This window comes from Panicum virgatum, chromosome 3K (assembly GCF_016808335.1).
Source record: "Panicum virgatum strain AP13 chromosome 3K, P.virgatum_v5, whole genome shotgun sequence".
Classification (NCBI taxonomy): Eukaryota; Viridiplantae; Streptophyta; class Magnoliopsida; order Poales; family Poaceae; genus Panicum; species Panicum virgatum.
The window spans coordinates 59,434,716-59,454,573 of record NC_053138.1 but is presented as its reverse complement, the minus strand read 5'-3'; the positions used below and the strand labels follow the sequence as shown (position 1 = coordinate 59,454,573).

General features: G+C 48.2%; 1 protein-coding gene across 1 annotated transcript; it reads right to left on the bottom strand.

Annotated features, from left to right (window-relative positions):
* Positions 1-6,690: 6,690 nt before the first annotated feature.
* Positions 6,691-19,574, bottom strand: LOC120699953 (mitogen-activated protein kinase kinase kinase 3-like). Its single transcript, XM_039984065.1, has 11 exons — positions 19,271-19,574; positions 18,131-18,283; positions 17,855-18,007; positions 16,553-16,670; positions 16,363-16,450; positions 16,194-16,256; positions 8,114-8,274; positions 7,956-8,031; positions 7,342-7,404; positions 7,123-7,239; positions 6,691-7,047 (listed from the first exon to the last, which is right to left on the bottom strand). Exons 1-11 carry the CDS (start codon positions 19,383-19,385, stop codon positions 6,829-6,831), a joined length of 1,326 nt encoding a protein of 441 aa, XP_039839999.1. The 5' UTR covers positions 19,386-19,574; the 3' UTR covers positions 6,691-6,828.
* Positions 19,575-19,858: the final 284 nt, after the last annotated feature.

Genomic DNA, 19,858 nt, shown 5'->3' with positions numbered 1-19,858 from the left:
CATCTATGTAGGCTTCAGCGTTGCGCCTGATCTGCCCCTGGAGGCATTTCTAGATGGACTTCTGGTATGTGGCACCCGCGTTCTTGAGGCCGAATGTCATGGTGTTGTAGCAGTACGCCCCAATTGGCGTGATGAAGGAGGTCTTGTCTTGATCCGATTTCTTCAAGGCGTTCTGATGGTAACCTGAGTAGGAGTCGAGAAAATAGAGGAGTGCGCACCCGGCTGTTGAGTCGACAACCTAGTCGATACGCCGAAAGGACTGGGTCTGCCAGCCATTATGGATGTGTGACTTCTCCGATAAAACCAGCGGCTAGGAGCCGGGTTACCTCTACCCTAATAGCCTCCTTCCGATCTTGAGCGAAGTGACGCAGCCGTTCCTTGACGAGTCGTGCCTTTTTGTTGAGATCCAAGGAGTGCTTAGCCTCCTCCCTCGGAACGCAAGGCATGTCGAAGGGCTTCCATGCGAAGATGTCCCAATTGGTGCAGAGGAAGGAGGTGAGCACGAGTTCCTATGTAGAACTGAGCTCGATCCCGATCAAGGCAGTATTGTCGGGCTGCTTGTCCCTGAGGACGATGGCCTTCGTCTGGCTGTCCGGGTGCAGCTGGGACCCGGACGCCGAGTCGTTGGTAGGTATCTGGAGTTGGTCTTTCACGAGGTCCTTTTCTGCCTGAGCGATTAGAGCCTGGTTGCTGGCCCTCTCCATGGCTTCGACGGTGTTGATGTTCTCCGTCTCACAAGAGTGGGACGTCTGGATGTCACCTCGGATGGAAAGGACTCCGTTCGGAGCCGGCATCTTCAAGAGAAGATACGTATGATTTGGGATCACCATGAACTTGGCGAGAGCTGGTCTCCCAAGTATGGCGTGGTAGGAAGTCTCAAATGAGGCCACCTCGAAGATGATGGACTCGGTTCTATAGTTTTCTCGAGTGCCGAAGGTGACCGGAAGGGTGACCTTGCTGACCGGAGTCGACCCGGCACCCGGGATGATGCCGTAGAAGGCCTGGTCGGAGGGGACCAGCTTGGTCATGTCGAAGCCTATGTCCTCTAGGGTCGTGGCGAAGATGATGTTGAGAGCACTGCCACCATCGATGAGCACCCTGGATCTGGCAGATCACCGGGTTTACACAAAAGGGTAAGCACCCGGCCTGGGAAGATGTACTCAGTGGTCGCGCCGGTCGAAGGTGATCGGGATCTCTGACCAGAGGAGGGGTTTAACTGGGTGCCTGAACACCGAGTTGACGTCACGGTTTTGGAGCTTGATCCTGCGCCGGCAGGATGGCGCGCTTGAGCCTCCAAAGATGAAGTTGACCACCCGATCTGCTTCCTGGAAGGTGCCGGGTGAGCTGTTGTCTTGTTCGTCTTCCTCGTCTCGCCTGGGCGAGCAGTTTCTGCGGCCGCGGCCACGGGAGCCTCTGGAGCTACCCGGCCTATCGCAGTCGTCCAGTCTGGGGTGCTTGGGCTCTTCTGGGGCGACGCTGTTGGAGAGAGCATGGAATTCACGCTCCATGTGGTTGGCATCCTTATGCCATGAGCATTTGGCATCGAGGAGCCTATCGAGCTCCTCCTGGTTGAGGGCGGTGCGTTGCTGAGGTCGATCGGTGATGGCGACAATGTTGTCGGGGCCGCGCTTGCGCTCCTGGGCCTTGGACGACTCGGCGCAGTCGCGGTTCTTGTTGTGCCGGGGTGGTCGATCGCCACTTGGTCGTGCCGAGTCATCGTCCCTCTGGCGAGGACGATCGACAGGGTCATGGCGATCCTTGTGACGACGGTGGGCGCGCTTGGCGTCTTCCATGTCAGCATGCTTGTTGACGACGACCATCATGTCAGAGATGGTCTTAGGGTTGCTCTCGAACATCTTCCTCCATAGTTCGATGCTATGGAGGACTTGGTGGAAGTGGTGGATCACGTCCCTGTCATCAACCTCCGTAATGGTGTTACGGTTAGCAAAGTACCTCTTGATGTAGTCCTGTAGGGACTCGGAAGGTTGCTGGGTGACACTAGCCAGATCCCATCTGGTTTTGGGACCCAGGCAGGCTGCCTGGTAGTACTGGATGAAGGCGGTGCAGAGATCCTGCAAACTGTTGACTGAGTCGGTAGGGAGAGCTTCCAGCCAGTTAAGAGCCTGGCGGCTCATCATGACCGGGAAGTATGCCGCCATGATGTCGTTGTTGCTGTTGGCAGCTCGGATGGCAATGGAGTAGGTGCGCAGCCACGTCTTGGGGTCAGACTCGCCATCGAACTTCTCGATGCCAACCGGCTTGAAGGTCGCGGGCCACTGGATGGCTCGCAACCTGTCGGAGAAGGCGGAGAAGCCATCGAGATCGTCGGCCGGGTTGTAGTCGTTGCCGCGGTGTAGCGAAAATGGCCTCTCATGCCATATTTCAATATAATGTTTTGGTGATTGATATAGACAACACAACACTTGGACTAATATGATTGTTAAGATGACCATTCTCAGGCTTTTAGGTTCAAGTGATGACAAAGAGAAGATAGGCGTAGCAAGGCCCGAAGGGCCTGAAAGCTCTTCGTTCCAAAGGACAAGAATCGAAGAGACCGTGAAGAAAACCAAGTCAAAGAAATCAAGACAGAGACAATTTACTATCACCGGTTAAACCGACGATAGGGAAATTGTACTCACCGGTGCAACGGACTCAGAGAAGGCCAAATCAGCAGAGTACACCAGTTGAACCGACGCTAAGAAAATTGCATACGTCGGTGCATTGACTTGGAGCACGTCTGGGAATTTTGGTAACACCGGTTGAACCGACACCAGGAAAGTTGAATACATTGGTGCAGTTGTCCAGAGAGTTAGTTTTTCAGCAACTACACTCACCGGTTAAATCGACGCTGCATCGGTTGATTACGTCGGTCGATTGAGGTAGCCGTTGAAGTATAATGGCTAGTTGGAAAATGCATTCACCGGTTAAACCGGTGATGACAAAAATGGGAGCATTGGTTTAACCAGTGATAGCGCTTTTTGTCAGCCTTTTTCCAACGGCTATTTTGGAGGGTTGGGCTATATATATGCCACCCCACGGCTCATTTGATGTTGCTGGAGAGTGCTGGAGACTAAGGAAGCATACTACACTTGAAGAACCTCTCCAACCACCATAGAGCTTCATTGTACATCATATAGGCTTAAGCACACTTGTGAGAGTGCTTAGTGCTTGTTTAGGTTTAGTTCTTGAGAGAACTAGCTTGAGTGAAAGCCTTGCTGCGGCAAGCATCTTGTGATCCGTCGTGTGACCCTCCGACTTGGTGTGGAGAGGCAACGACACTTTGTGCTGGGGAAGAGGAGACCCCCTCCTTGGTGGAGAAGCTCCGTAGTGGATTTCGGCCGGGTGACCGAGAGAGACGGTGGCGGTGCACGAGACTCGGTGTCTTGTGTGCACTTGCCTTTACTTGCCGGCAGCGCCTTGGTGGTGTAGTGCAAGACGGTGATCGGAAGAGCATCGGTGTCCCGTGGACGTAGGCTTTTGTGCCGAACCACGTTACATCACCGTGTCCTCTCGGGAGTTTGCATATTCTCTCCCTTACCTCTTTACTTACCGTATTACATTTCCGCATTTACTCTATCTTGCGTACCTTTACTTTCCTAGCTAGTTTGATTAAGATTGGCTATAGGTTGCAAGTCTTTTAGGGGTAAGTAGAGAGTAGCATAGATAAACCTTAGTCATAACTAGCATGTGTAGGACGTGTTAGGTTTATCTCATGCAAATAGATTGAGCCCTAGGATAGAAAGCGATTAGCGACACTATTCACCCCCTCTCCCTCTAGGGTCGGACACCCCGGTGATCCTTACACGCGGGGTTGATGATCGCGGTTGTAGCGGTTGGCGCCGGATACTCCGTACTCCTCGTCGTAGCGGCGACGTCGCTCCCGCTCGGCATCGTCCCGCTCGCAATGCCGGTTGTTGATGCGGGGTCGCAGATCACGACGGTCGAGGCGGGCGCGAAGATCCGGCTGGTCGACCTCCTCGTCCCGGCGATGGGAGCGTACCGAGCGGTTGGAGCTCGATTGCGCCCGGTAGTTGGAGTACTCCTTCCTCAGACCCTGAGTCTGGGCTGCTGCAACATGGAGACGAGCACAGGCTTTTGCAATCTCAGGAGTTTGAGGAAGATTCTCGAATACCTAGAATACGGCGGCCATGTTTGCAGATGGCGTAGCGAAGACTTCATGGCCGTCGTAGTCCAGGATGAACTCGTTCTCGAGGTTCTTGGGTCTTGGTGGAGATCCGCGTGGTGGTGCAACCCGGGGGTTGCGACGTTCGTGGGCGTCGAGGTCGTCTTCGGCCAGGTGGATGGCCTCATCATTGGCCTGGCGCTCGGCACGGAGAGTGTTGCAGCGAAGGCGATCTGTTCGATGTTGATCGTCCTCGCCGTCGTAGGACTCGGAGTCGAGGGAGATAGCAGAGATCTGGCGCCGGCCGTCGGGCGTGTTGCGGTTGGGCGGGAGGGTGTAAACGGCGACCTGATATTTGGCCTCAGGATGTGAAGGCGAATCAGATCGGATCTGTTCAGAATCGGACTGATCCAACTCGGTGATGCGGAGATTGCCCATGCGTACTCGGACTTGATCCGAGTACATCGCCGAGTTGTTGTTGAGACCATAGGGCGCGGAGGCCAGATTGCCTGGAAGACCCAGCACGTTCTCGCCGACTTGAATGCACTCGGCAATGGATCTGGTAACGCGATCTATCCCGGAGATAAGATCGGCGTTAGAGATGACAGAGCGGCGTGTTGCCCTGGGGCGAACGATCGGAGGATCATTGATGTCAAGTTCGGAAACTCGACGAACGATGGAGCTTTGCGCCGTCAGATCGGATCCGACGCTTGTAGAATTGCCGCTCTCGGTGCTCGAGGGGATGGTGGGTGGGTTCCTGAGAATCGTAGTTTTCGGGAAACTACCGAAGGTGACAGAAAATCTGGCAGCGGCCTGCATCTGGATGCTGACACTGGCAGAGAAGAAGACGCCGGATCTTGATGCCATCGAACTCGCTGCAAGGACTCCTGAGAAATCTTTCCTACCTGGCGCGCCAACTGTCGGATTGCTTATCCGGCAAGTCCACCAGGGGTATGCTCGGCGGTAGATTTGTAGGTGAAGGGGGGATTCTGGAGCCAAGAGTTAGATGGTTGCGCGATGACGCTGGGGTTTAGACAGGTTCGGGCCGCTTGGAAGCGTAATACCCTACGTCCTGTGTTTTGTGTATTGTATGAGCTAGACGACGATGAAAGAATGATCCGTTTTCTATGGGTCCCCTCACGGCGCCTTTATAGGCCAGGTGTCGTGGGTTACAAATAAATTAGGATATCTACTCGGGTTGTTACATGGAATCAGGTCGGTTAAGATCTCTAGATATCCGGAATCCGTATCCGTGCCTTGATCCTGATCCTCGGAGGAACCTTCCGACATCCAGCCGAGTGCCTGTCCACCGGATATCGTGCCGAGTGGTCCGGCCGAGTAGGTACTCAGTCGGGAGATAACTACTCGGCGGGAAGGCACCCTGGTGTACCTCCGTCAGGCAGGCCAACAGGGAGGAGCGGCAGGGACTGGCCGCACTGGCAGGGAGGAGCGGCGGAGGCTGGCCGTGGGACATCACGGCGATGGCTCAGGACGGCAGGACGTTGAGGGCGCTGGAGCGCGTGGGCGGGAACGAAGGAATGCGCGGGGGGAGGAGCAGATGGCGAGTCGGAACGGCTTGGCATGTATGCCTCATGAGGGCGGAGGGATTCCGAGCGAGATAGCGAAGCTGGTGAGATAGCGAGTCTGTTGCATCGTGATTTCACTGCCTTTTTTCTAGTTTTACCTATCATGTCTCTTTTAAAGAACCTGTTGGAGATGCTCTTAAGTCTCTCTTCTTCCCTCCTTTTTCAAATAAAATTTGTCTATTAAAAATATTGTATCTTTATCGTAAGAGCTCCGTTTTGAGTATCGATTGCACCATTGTGTTCTACGTAATAAGACAAACAAAATTAGATCCCACTTGTATATATTTTGAAAATATTTTATAATAGTAGCAACTTATGTGTAAAATTGAGCTTTGCGTTTATCGAAAAAATTGCTATGATATACACATATAAGTTGCTAATATGTGTATAATATCAACTTATGTATATGCATCTAAGTTAATATTATATACACATTAGCAACTTATATATACGTACTGTAGCAACCCCTTCAATATTATATATGTATATTGTAGCAACTTCTTCAATAATATAAAACTTATATTTATACATAAATTGCTACTAGTTCAAAATATCTTTAAAATATATGCAAGTGGGATCTAGTTTTGTTCGTATCATCGTGTAGAATACAATGGTGCAATCGGTATTTAAAACGGAGATCGTATGAAAAAGATAAAACATTTTTTAAAACAAGTTGCATGTAAGAAAAAAGAATCCGGATGGGTGTCATTTTCTCCCAGTTGTTTCCCGGTGAAAGCGACATCTTTTGTCCTCTTGTGATTAAAAAGATATAGAAAGTGGGTGAAAAAATAATAACACAGTTTGATGGTTTAGCGGGTCAGAGGGATCGCGCTATCCCTCGTAATCGTGACGGGTCGCGCGATATCCTTGTCCTATTTTTTTTTATCAGCAGCAGCGAATGCTAACAGCAACGCTTCTCCATCTCAAAGAGGGTTGTGAGTTGTGACAGAGTTTCCAAACAAAAAAGAGAGGGCTTCGGCATGATCCTCAGGACAAATTCATTCCAAATTTATTTATGGCCATATGTTTGTTTTGAAATGTTCAGGTAACTACAGGCTGGTAGCGGTAACATCCGGTTTTGTTTTGAACAAGTTATGGCCAAAACGATTCCATTGACTGCTAATAAAACCTTGTTTCCCAGTAAAGCTCTGGGTTTTGAAGGCTCAACTCAGCACGGTAGTCCCGAACAAAAGGGTGATCCTTCAACAGAGTCGCAGTGGGACGAGATCTTGGGTCGCGTTGCAAGCACTGCAGCAAGAAATCTTTCCCTTCATCTGACAAGTTGTCCGGGATTTCAGGTTCATATGTATCTGTGGCAATCTTGAACATTGCTGCTACCTGCAAGATAAGATCAGAGAAGACTCAGCATCACTCATAACGGTTATATATAGCAGCTGCCGAGCGAGAACATACCGCCTCGAACCCATGCAAGGGGTGCTTTCCCGTTGCCATTTCAACAACAGTACATCCCAAGCTCCAAATGTCAGCAGGTAGATTATAGCCTTTACCGCTGTATTTACTCACTATAACCTGCAGGGTTCCAACGATGATAAGAATTTACTCACTCTCACAGATATAGGGTAGATTACTAGATTGTGACAACGAGGGCATGTAGTGTTATAAACAGCTCACCTCTGGAGCCATCCAATATGGTGTTCCTATGTTGGAAGTGTGTGCTTCTGTCAAAGTTGATATCTGCTTCAACATAAGTGATGAAATGAAGGGGTTTGAAAAGGAAAACAAAACTCGCGCTATATGCTGGTAACTTATGCACACAGGTCTTTCAAGAAAAAAAAAGAACACTTATGCACACAAGTTCATCACAACGCAAAGGCAATGAAACTCTTCGTTTGTAAGGATCTTTAAGCTGCCCAGCACAGCAGAGCAAAGGCACTACTAACTATCTAAAACTGGTCTGTAAAAGTGTTTCTTTCATTCTTATGTGAGAAGAATTAGGGGGATACACAGTTCTATAAGAAATTTGTAAGTGCCTTTATGCCTTATAAGAAAATTACATTAATGCTATTACAACAGAGAAATATTAACTTCAACTGCACTTATAAACAAACTAGTACTCTTTTAGACAGGACTTAATGTGGTTTGTACAGTGGGTCGAGAGTATTTCAGAAGAGAAAATAAGTAGTATACTCATCCACTCCTCAAAGACAGGCTAAATCTTAGGATAATGGAACCACAGCTATAGACACAGGAGGGAAACTGAATGATGGAAAGGAAAAACTGCATACATGCTTAGCCACACCAAAGTCAGCAAGTTTGACTATCCCGTTAGAGCCCACAAGTATGTTCGCTCCTTTAATATCTCTGCCATAAAATCAATATGAAATGATTATTGTATTTGTGCTATATATGGAATAAGCAAACAGTTTTAGACAATGTATAGGACCTGTGAATATGTCTCCTCTCATGCAAGTAAGCAAGACCAGAGAGAATTTGTGCCGTGTAATTGCGAATCAGAGATTCCTTAAATGGGCCATGCTTGCCAAGTAACACATGAATTGAACCCTCTGAAACATATTCCATATAAATTGAAAGCGCAGCATTGGTCTGTACAGAAACATACACTATTAGAAAGGCAAACCATGCCCAACTAATTTGCAGTGAAACTAGAAAATGTCTGATAACACTGAACCTTAAAAGTAAAACCAGCAAACTAACTCTTGAGCTCACTGAAGCATAATGCAAAGATTAAAGCCCAAGCAAAATGCGAGTGAAGAACAACAAAAATTTGAACCAAACAGAAGCACACATAAAGAGACATTATCTACTCTTCTTTCTTGCATGCCATTTAGACCTCACTCGTACATGTGATGGATTATGCCAAGAGATATTGCACACTCACAATATTCTACTGATTTATGAACACCTAAATGAAAATAATACTACTATCAACTCTATGCCCTCCTAATTAGTGCGTCAATCAAGTATCCTTTAAATCACAAATATGCAGTTACATGCTTCCATGGGCAGAATGTTTCCCTCACATATCTTCTTCTTATTAATTAGAGATTCCTTTTGGAGCCACCATGCTGCTAGAAAACAGATAAATCCTACAAATCCCCATAAGAATTAGAAACATCTTGCCATGCATTCAGTAGACTCTAATCATCACTAATAATAATAGCCATTGGAGTCTATTCCGTTTCAAAATAAAAAATTTTTAAAAAAAATAACTTTTCCAGTGCAGGAATAGCAAGTACCCCCTAATCTATATCTAAATTACCTACGATTATGAAAATAGTCTAAAGTGACACCCTATTAAACTACCCACGTATGCCATTATAAAAAAATAATCTAATATAGCCCTCTAAATTTGCATCTAAATTATCCACCTTCTCCATCATTAAAAATAAAAAAGTAGCTCCTAGCCTCCTACATCTGCATCTAAATTACCTACCTCTGTCATTATAAAATATATCTCAAAAGTATTGATGTATATGAGCTTCTAAATTACCCAATTTTGTCATTGTTTATATGGAAAAAGCTAACTCAAGGTGTACATGCACGATGTATGTCATCATATAGACCACATAATCATGTATGCACGACCAAACACATAGCTCATTATGATATTTAAAGAAAAAAGAAGCTTTTCCAAATCAGATGGAGACCCTTCCGCCTCCCTCGCACTCTCCCCTCCCCGACACCGCCGCACCTCCCACCAGCCTCCCGTCGACGTTCACCGCGGACCCGGCGGCCACTCTTCTCTCGCCGACGCTCACTCCGAGTCCGGCGGCCACCCTCACCTCCTCTCCGGTGCGGGGAACACCCTCGGGTAGCAGCAAAGCCCAGCGTTGGGACCGCGACACGCCACCCACCGGAAAATCCGGCCGTGCTACTCCGTTATCCTTCAAGGAGGCGCTGCTGCAAGGTGTCGCCGTGCGCGCATCACCGCCGGCGCCAAGGGCGTTGTCCCCGCTGAGCCCTCCTCGCGGTTCCGGACCTCGCATTGTGGTGCAGAGTGCTCCGCGCCGGTCGTCTACTGTGGAGCCAGACGCCGATGGATGGGTGACTGCGGTTAGCCGGAAGACGCGCCTGGCTGCACGACGCGCCGAACGGCGACCCCCTCGACCCGTTCCGGTCGACCTCCGAGGGAAGTGCTTCAACTGCTTCTCCCTCGCGGCACCGGGCGGCGTCTTGCGTATCGCGCACTCGGTGCTTCATTTGCCACAAAACGGGCCATAAATCCTACGTCTGCCCTGCTCGACGCGCGGCACCTTCGTCCACGGCTCCGCCCAGGCCGGTGTGGCGGCCGGTGGCGCCTTCGTCTACGGCGGCGGCGACGTCTGTCCCGATGGACACCCTAACTGCGGCTGCGCCGAACGCTCAGGGCAACGACGATGCCCCTGAACAGTGACGGCGACGAACTCGCAAACGTACGCGTCGTGGAGGCCGCGACAAGCCATCTTCCAACTCCCCTGCCCCAGGCGTTCTCCCCTCCCCTGCTTCGAGCGACGATGATCACCTGATCACTAACGCTGGCCATTCTCAGAGGCCACGTCGTGTGATTCAGCGTTCGAGCGTCATCGCTCCGCGGGAGGAAGAATTGGCCGGACGAGCCCTCGTCATCTCGGTGGTCGCTGACAATCCTGGCGGCCTTTTCGACTCCATCCTTCCTGCTATCGCTCAGCGGTTCGAGATCGAGGAACGCTTGCTGTCCCTCCTCCCCTTGGGTCCTGCTAGCCTACTCTTGATCTCACCGGATGAGCTATCGGCGTCCAGAATTTTCAACGATGGAAGGCCGCTGATCATCTCTACTGGGCGTCTCCATGTCAAGCGCTGGTCGCGTTTCTTGTTCTCTGCGGCAGGGAATCTCCCCTCTGCTATGGAGATCGAGCTCCGTGGTATTCCGGCGCATGCATGGGATATGGATACTGCTTCACAGCTTCTCAGTGACTACTGTCTACCTTGCGGCCTTCTTCCCGGGACGGATAGACAAAGAGAAACTCTTCATCTGGTCGCCTGGTGTTCTAGCCCGAAGGACATTCCACCGGTGATGGACCTCGAGATCCCGGAGCCGGCAATTGGGGGGGAGGTGCACGAACAACGCACTCTTGTCTACCCTGTTCAAATTACCGCTAAGCGGATCGGCGATCTGTCGTCGCAGAGTGGTAGCCCGCCCTACCCTCCGCCAGCTGATGAGGATGGCCACCTTCGTTGGCACCAACGGCAGTCTCCTTCGGCTTTTTCCCCGGCGCCGGCGAATTGTGACGGGTCTGCTCCATCAGATGGGACCCAACGCGCTCCGGTGCATTCGCGGCTGGGCCCACGGGCCACCGGGTGCTCGGGCTCGGTCCACGGTGACGTCTCGTGTCCTGTGCTTGGGGGATTTGATGTCCTTGGTTCGCTGGCGGCTGCGGACGCGATGCACGATGTTGCCGCGCATGCTGGCGTTGGGCACGATGTTGCCGCAGCGGGAGAGCTAGCCTTCCTTGATGACCCTGCGACTGCGGACGTCTCGGCCTTCTCCCCCGTTCCTGAAGCGTTCCCCCCATCTCCGGGGATCTTAACTGCTCTGCCGGGCCCACAGCTTGGGGTCGTTACGTCGTATGGATCCCCCCCGAGCCCGATCTCCAAGGCTGCCCCTTCGACAATGCCTGCGTCCTCGGCCTGCGCAGTGACGCCGGTGGATGCGCGTCGTGCGGCCTCGGGGATTACTACGCTGCCGCCCGTTACTCAGATGAACCCACCTCCGGCAACCACCTCTGTGGCGGCTTCTTTGGAGGCGACCTCTCCTCCTGCGCCAGCCTCCGCGGTCGCTGCGGGGGCCCTGCCGGGTACTTCTTCCCCGACCACTTGCATTGCGGCACCAGAACCATCTCCGGTTACCCCTCTCTCCACCGTCGGGCGCTCGGCTTGTGAGAATGCACCTCCGGCCCCTGCGAATATCGCGGGTGCGGCCGTCGAGGGGGCATGCTCGTCTATTAGCACACCTGCGACCACGGTGGGCATGGAGTTTTTACAGAGAGTACTTCCGGACAACCTGATAGTCTACACCCGGACGCCAAGGAAAACTGCCCCAACGCCAACTCCAGCAGCTGAATTCATCAGCAAGGTTTCAAAACCAGTGGAAGCTCTGGTGCCTGCACCCGTCGTTCGGAAGAGAAGAGCCAAAACAGCAGGTCCTGTCAGCCTACCACGCCGCAGCCGCCGAATTGCTAAACTTCCTCCTGAAACAGATAGAGTTTCGGCCTCTACGGTGTGCAGAAAACTTGGCCTAACTGATGAGGAAGGACGGATCTCCGATGAAGCACTTGATCGTTATACGAAATCTTATAACCATCTCCTGGGGCAGGATCACCTAGCTGCGCTATCGGCCCTTTTTGGATGGGAAGTCCCACCCGAGGATCAAATACGGGTGGCAGTTGCTCCTGTAATTGTGGGTTGATGGGTACTTTCGGGGACTAGTCTTGTGTTCTAGAATTAACCCAATGGATAGAACTAGTATCCTCATTTGGAATGTACGTGGTCTGAATGACAAAGCAAGGAGGGATAACCTGAGGAAAGTGGTTGATGAATCTAGACCAGAAGTGATTTGCCTTCAAGAAACAAAGTTGTCACATATTTCTGCACGAGATGTGTCATCCTTTCTTGGCCAGGAATTCATTAACTTTGTGTATTTACCAGCACAACAAACTAGAGGTGGGATCCTGGTGGCTTGGAGAGAGGGGACTTTCACAGTAGATCATCACCGGGTGCATGGCCACTCTGTGTCAGTTCTGTTCAGTAGCAGCAATGACCCTCCTTGGTGGTTCACAGGGGTCTATGGCCCTCAGCGTGATGCAGATAAAGTAGCCTTCTTGGATGAATTACGAGAGGTACGAGCATACTGCCCTGGGCCTTGGATGTTGGCTGGAGATTTCAACATGATTTACTGCTCTGAGGACAAAAACAACGAGAATGTCAATCAAGCGATGATGGGAAGATTTCGTCGATTTGTGAATGAGATGGAATTAAAGGAGATCCCCCTACTTGGCAGACGTTATACATGGTCAAACGAGAGGGATTCCCCTACTCTGGTGAAGCTAGATCGAGTACTCTGTACTAATGATTGGGAGGACATTTATTCAGAGAACATTTTGCAAAGTCATGCCACTGAAATGTCGGATCATTGCCCGCTGATTTTAGGTCTCAGAGAAGGAATCAGAGGGAAAAGAGATTTCATTTTGAGAGTTTTTGGACGAAACTACCGAGTTTTCATGAGACAGTGCAACAATCTTGGGACCTGCCTGTTCAGTGCTGCTGCCCCCTAGAAAGAGTATCCATCAAACTGAAACGTCTCACAAAAGCCTTACAGTCTTGGAGTCAAAAACAAACTGGTCATGTAAAAACGCAGCTTGCTCTCGCTCGCCATGTCCTGCATCATCTGGAGATTGCACAGGATCACCGGCATCTGTCTAGACAGGAGAACTGGCTGCAGTGTGAACTAAAGAAACACTGCTTAGTGCTGGCCTCCCTTGAAAGAACGATCGCTCGGCTACGCTCACGGGTTCGCTATCTAAAAGATGGGGATGCGAACACGTCCTTTTTCCACAAGCAAGCTAGCTTCCGAAAGCGGAAAAACTTCATCTCCAAACTGATCGATGGCGATCGGGTAGCCACTGCCCAAGAAGATAAACACTAGATACTCTTTGAGCACTTTGATAATTTGTTGGGTATGGCAAGATCCAGGGATTTAACACTTGAGCTTGCTGCCTTTCACAGAGCAGGCATTGATCTATCTGAGCTGGAAGCGCCTTTCTCAGAAGAAGAGGTCTGGGCAACAATCAGATCACTCCCGGCAGATCGAGCTCCTGGGCCGGATGGCTTTACAGGACGTTTCTACAAGTCCTGTTGGCCAATTATCAAAGCTGATTTTATGGCAGCAATCATCAGTCTACAGCAAGGTGACACAAGGAAGCTAAAATTGCTGAATTCAGCTTTTCTTACGCTGATTCCCAAGAAGCCTGATGCAGTGGAAGCCAAGGATTATCGCCCCATTAGCCTTGTGCATAGTTTCGCAAAGCTTGTCACCAAGATGATGGCAAATCGTTTGGCTCCTTATCTTGACAAATTGGTCGCCACAAATCAGAGTGCATTCACAAGAGGCAGGTGCATACATGATAACTATATGCTTGTGCAACAGACCATCAAGATCCTACATAGGCGCAAAATCTCAAGTCTTTTTCTGAAATTAGATATTTCCAAGGCCTTTGATTTAGTAGATTGGCCTTTCCTTTTAGAGATTTTGGCACATTTGGGTTTTGGAGCTGTTTGGCGTAATCTCGTCTCTAATCTCCTTCACTCAGCCTCAACTCAGGTGCTTCTAAATGGAGAGCCGAGAGATTTCATTACTCATCAACGAGGGCTCCGGCAGGGAGACCCACTTTCCCCCATGCTGTTCATCTTGGTCATGGATGTCCTAAACAGTTTATTCATGAAAGCTGAAGCGGAAGGTCTGCTCCTACCTCTCCACTCTACTGGTCAGCGGTTATCTTTGTATGCAGATGATGTAGCACTTTTTATTAGATCAGAAGAAGATGATCTGCAGATTACTAAGAATCTATTGCAAGTATTTGAGGAGGCATCAGGGCTGCGAACAAACCTACAAAAAAGCTGTGTGATTCCGATTCATTGTGATGGTGAAGTTGCAGAGGTTGTGAACAGTACCCTTCAGTGCAGTACAACCTCCTTTCCCACTACTTATTTAGGTCTACCAATTTCAGACAGAAAGCTGCGAAGAAGTGATCTACTGATCTGGATAGAGAAGATTGCCATTAAGCTTCCTGGTTGGAAGGCTCCTTTAATGAGCTTGGTTGGTCGAGCTGTTTTGGTGCGTTATGTTATCACTGCCATCCCTATTTACCTACTGATCGCCATCAGAGTCCCCAAATGGTTTATCCGAGCAGTGGACAAAATCGGGAAGAGTTTTTTGTGGAAAGGAAGAAAGGAAATCAATGGTGGCAGCTGCTTGGTGGCTTGGGAAAAGGTTATGAGACCTATAGATTTGGGAGGCTTGGAAATTCATAATCTTGAAATAATGGGTTGGGCGCTACAAATGCGTTGGCTTTGGTTTGAGAAAACGAAGCCGGATCGCCCTTGGGCTGGCCTTGAGATCCCAGTCCACCCCAACACTGCTGCTTTGTTCACCGTGTCAGTTTTCACTACAGTTGGTAATGGGCATGACACTTTGTTCTGGACAGATCGCTGGTTACATGGCTGCTGCATTGAAAACTTAGCACCTAATGTTTTCAAGTGCATACCAGCAAGATTAAGAAAATCAAGGACAGTGAGGGAGGCTTTGCTTGACCTAACTTGGGTATCGGATATTCGTGGAGCTCTTGGCTGGCTGGGTCTTGTCGAATACTTGGAACTTTGGGATGTGCTCACTGATGTTGTACTACAGGACACTGAAGATATCCATCACTGGAAGTTTGAAGCCTCAGGACTTTTTTCCTCCAGATCTGCGTACAGAGCTTTCTTTGCTGGATCTGTGGGCTTTGAGCCATGGAAACGGCTTTGGAAATCTTGGGCTCCCAGCAAATGTAAAACCTTTGTTTGGCTGGCCATTCGTAACCGATGTTGGACAGCTGATCACTTGCAAAAAAGAGGGATCCCTCACCCTGATTGTTGCCCGCTGTGTGACCAAGAAGAAGAGACAGTCCAACACTTGCTCACTACGTGTGTGTTCGCCCGCCAGTTTTGGTTCAGCATTCTCCAGTCCCTGAACCTTTCCCAATTAGTACCTAGACACACAGATAGCTCATTTACAGACTGGTGAAAGAAGTCTTGGAAGAAACTACAAAAACATCTACGAAAGGGGTTCAATTCACTTGTGATCCTGGGTGCATGGGTTATTTGGAAACACAGAAATGCCTGTGTCTTTGATGGAACAACACCAAATTTGCAGGGAGCTCTTCAAAGCTTTAAAGATGAATGTCACCTATGGCAAATCTCTGGCGCCAAAGGGCTTGCTGCCCTGAGCCAAGGGAGTTCTATAGTTGCTAATTAGAAGAGGTCTAGTATTGGTCAGGTCCCTTTATTTCATTTGTTTTGTAATAGTCTGGTGTATGTTTCAGTTACATCCCTTACTCTAGTCCAAGGTAAGGTGATGGGAATGTTATTGGACTTTTTTCCTCTCTTAATACAAAGATGCGCAGCTCTCCTGCGTGTTCGAGAAAAGATATTTAAAGAAAAGTAATAAATATTTTGAAAGTCCTTTTTTGGAGAATTTACTAACATCTATTTTAAAATGGGTTTCAAAAAACAGTAGGGGGGGTCCATAAGTTATTTATGAGTTCACACTTATTTTTTGCGAATAAAGAGAGATATTTATATTTAATTATTTACAAAAAATGACCTCACTAGATCATAAAATGGATCCAGTAAAACATTGTCCATGCAACAAGAAACATGACAAAGGAAAAACATGTTTGAAAGCATGGCTGCACAGCGACAAATGCAATGGCGTGTCAAATATAACTTACCAAAATACTTCCATAGTATTGAACAATGTTTGGGTGCGAGAATAGCTTAAGTAAACATATTTCCTATCAATACAAAAAATAAAACCACTTTAGTCAGTCAATCAAAAAGAGATACAAATACTCATAAAATGGAAACTAGGTGTACACACACACAAGGTGTAACAAGTACCTGATTTAATTGCTTGAGCTGTTCATTTGAGCGTGGATCATTCAAAACAACTAATACCTCCTTAATCGCACAAAACTGCCCATGCTCACTGCATTGTCGATCATAGAAAATTTATGAATGTCTCTACACTTGGTTTTTAAGGCATGCAACACATAACACACACAGAGAGAGAGAGAGAGGTGTACTGTACCTGTTAAAACCACGGTAAACGTGTCCAAATGAACCACTCCCTATACATTCCTCCTTTTGCCACTGTGAGCAAGCAATGAGAGATGGAGGGAGAGGCAAACTGCAGTGTTTCGGAGAGTCTGAACCATAGTCACAGAATTCGGGGTCGATGCCTCGTCCCACGACCCGGGAACGCCGTTCCGATTCAAGGGTCGGGGTCAAAGAGGGTCAGTGTCCCATTCAAGGTTGGATCGCGTCCCGGTTTGAGAGGGGTCGTAGCCCCATTGCTAGCAGATTTAATTGGGATAAGAAGGTTATTGATAGCGGATTGATGTGGTTTTTGTTAGATAATAAGCTGAGTACGTGTAGTATGATTTAGATGTACTATTTTGTATGTTTCTTATATGCTTGTGCAGATTAGTTTCTTCATTAGTAGCATATATATATATATATATATATATATATATATATATATATATATATATATATATATATATAGTTTTTGTCTTTTTAAAGACGCATCGACCTGAAGATATCGACCCGAATAAATCAGATTCGCGTTCCACATAATAATTTATCGTTCCATAGAGGTATACCCCTTCGTACCACAATTTTATAAAGTGACGACCCTCGACTCTCGACCCTGTTCCTCGACCCGGTCGACCCAGAAACTTTGTGACTATGGTCTGAACCAGAATTGTTTCAGCAGCATGGTTAGTTTAGATAGCTGCAATGCCTCAAAACTACAGCGAATGCTTAAAGCATGGAACACTCTAAAATCATGATGTGTACAAAAAAAATGATTAAGGAGTACATATGTAACGTCCCGCCTCCCCGAGGCCGGGCCCGCTTACATCTGGCAGCTTTCTAGGACATAGACTGCCCTCACAGACCAACACCAGTCTTTTCTGCACACTTAGTCCTCACTCGTGCGCACCCGGAAAGAACTTCCCGGTCGGTCACCCATCCCCAAATTTCTCCGAGCCAAGCACGCTTAACCTCGGAGTTCTTTAGAGACCGGCTTCCAAAAAAGAAGTTGCAACTTGTTGGTATGAGTATTCTATTAAGCCCTGAGCCGGGGTGTCACAACATAACTAGCAGCAAAAGGAAACCTTTTGTACCCATCGTGATCCTACCACATGTACCCTGAAGGAACTTCAGTAGCCTCTTAACAAAACAATCTAATTATTTGGAGAGTCAGCAGCCTTATCGACATCTTTTCTCTTACTCATGGTATCAGAGTCAGCTCTCATAAATAGGCCCCTCTCTTCCAATCCTTCACAATCGTTTCTAAATATTTGGAGATCGTCACAGCTGCCATTACCTTCGATCTCTTTCACCTCATGAGTTTTCTTCCTACACACGTGTTGCCAGATGTTCCTAAGTTCCTTCATTCGAACAGGCTTGAGAAGATAGTCACAAGCACCATGCTGGATACCTTTCATCACCCTACTTGTTTCTCCATCGATGGACATCACTGTGAAAACAGATTGGAACAATTTTGTATTTTGAGAATAGATATTCAAACAAGGAGAACATGTTGATATTTATATGTTCTCTGAAACTTGCAGGAAGACAGATTTTGGTGTTGAATACTGACTTATAACAGGAAGATCCATCTCGAGTTCAATGTGCTCGAGGAGCTTGAAACCATCCATGTCAGGCATGTTGACATCACTTATTACGATGTCAAACTTGTTTCTCCTCTCTCGTAGAATTTGGAGAGCAACACCGGCTAAACTGCATGTGGTGACTGCAGGGAAATAACTTCTTCAGTACAGGATGATTCTTGATTATAAATCATAAATAAGGATGCATGCATGCACAATGCTTTTGGTTGAAAGTGCGACAGATAGTACTGGATTATTAATAGCAATAAAGCTTCTTAAAAAATACAGACCATTCAATACTAATAGGTCTGCCAAACAGACTAAAATTTTTTGTCCAAATGAAATAAAATTGTCCGTCAAAACCAAATATGCTACGCTTGTTGAGTAAGTTATTGAAAACTTGTTCTAAACCAGTTATGGTGCCATAAAAATATAGCAAATAAACAGTCTGCACCCTGCAGCACTGTAAAGTAAGAAGGTGAGGCACAAAATATATTTCTAAAGTCTAGTGCTTAAATTACACCCAGGTGGAACTTAGTGCTTTACAGATACACAAGCCATCGATCTAAAATAGTAACTAAATAAAGATAACTTCGTAGTGAAGCAGGTTTAAAATGCCTCTGTTGCTCCATAGTTCACCACAAGAAAGGAACAAACTAATGGATTAGGCCGATACTCATAAAGTTGGTGCCACACGATTTGAAAAACTATATCCAAGGCAGAAATACCTCCTGTTTGAGCAATCACGATTACTTCACCTGTACTCGCATGCGGGCAAAAACAAGCAGATAAAAGAAACCCAAAAGTGGGAAAACTGATGTGTCACAGTATATCTGTATAAGGAAACTCCCCGAAGAACCTAATAAGCAACCAATCACCTTAATCAAGAACCTTTATCCCCACCTGAACCTGAACCAGCAAGGGGTTGGCGAAAGGAGACTACTATACTACGTATCCGAACGTACTCGCAACACAGGCGCGGGATGTCACATATCATTCACAGCGTAATTTCAACGAACACTAAGCGTGGGTGAGTGAGCGGAGCACGTGATCTCCCACCCTTCCTGTTCCCAATCCAACTCATCCATCAAGCTGAAGAACCAGGGAGCTAGTAAAGCAGAGATTCCAACCTTCGTAGGAACACTTCCTGAGCATCTTCTCGAGGATGTTGAGCCAGGTCGGGTCGTCGTCCACGACGAGGACGCGCAGCCCGTAGGGGAACGCGGTGGCGTCGGCCAGGGCCATGCCTACGCCTAGGCCACCTCCGCCTCCGGCCGCCTGCTCTCGTGGCAGCGCAGTGGTGGAAGCAAGAAGGCAGGGGAGGCCGGGGGGAGCTTTAAAAAGCGGTTAAAAAGGGCGCAGCGGGGAAGTGGAGTGGAGGCGGAGGCGGAGGAGGCCGCCGATAAATATTTTATTTTCGAGCTAGTAGTAATTAAAGCAGAGATTCCAAACATGGTAGGAACACTTGCAGGCTCCCTCCCTCGCGTCGTCGCCAGGCAAATGGTGTTGCTTTGGAACAACAGCTGGGGAAGTGAGTCGCCACCGGTTTTGATCGAGTGGAATACACTACTTAATAAAAGGTCACCAGTCACGTGCGTCATTTTCCTAAATTGACGGGTATCACACCCGTCACTTATACATCGTCATTGATTAAAACAGAAAAATAACAAACAAAAATCCGTCATTTATGTACGTAAAAGATGACAGGCGTCACTATG

Excerpts from the sequence above, each read along its gene's own strand:
- LOC120699953 (XM_039984065.1), bottom strand. The coding sequence starts at position 19,385 with ATGGCCCTGGCCGACGCCACCGCGTTCCCCTACGGGCTGCGCGTCCTC. Across the intron at positions 18,284-19,270 it reads CAGGAAGTGTTCCTACGAAG|TCACCACATGCAGTTTAGCC; the intron begins GTTGGAATCTCT and ends ATTTCCCTGCAG. Across the intron at positions 8,275-16,193 it reads AATACTATGGAAGTATTTTG|ACCAATGCTGCGCTTTCAAT; the intron begins GTAAGTTATATT and ends GTTTCTGTACAG.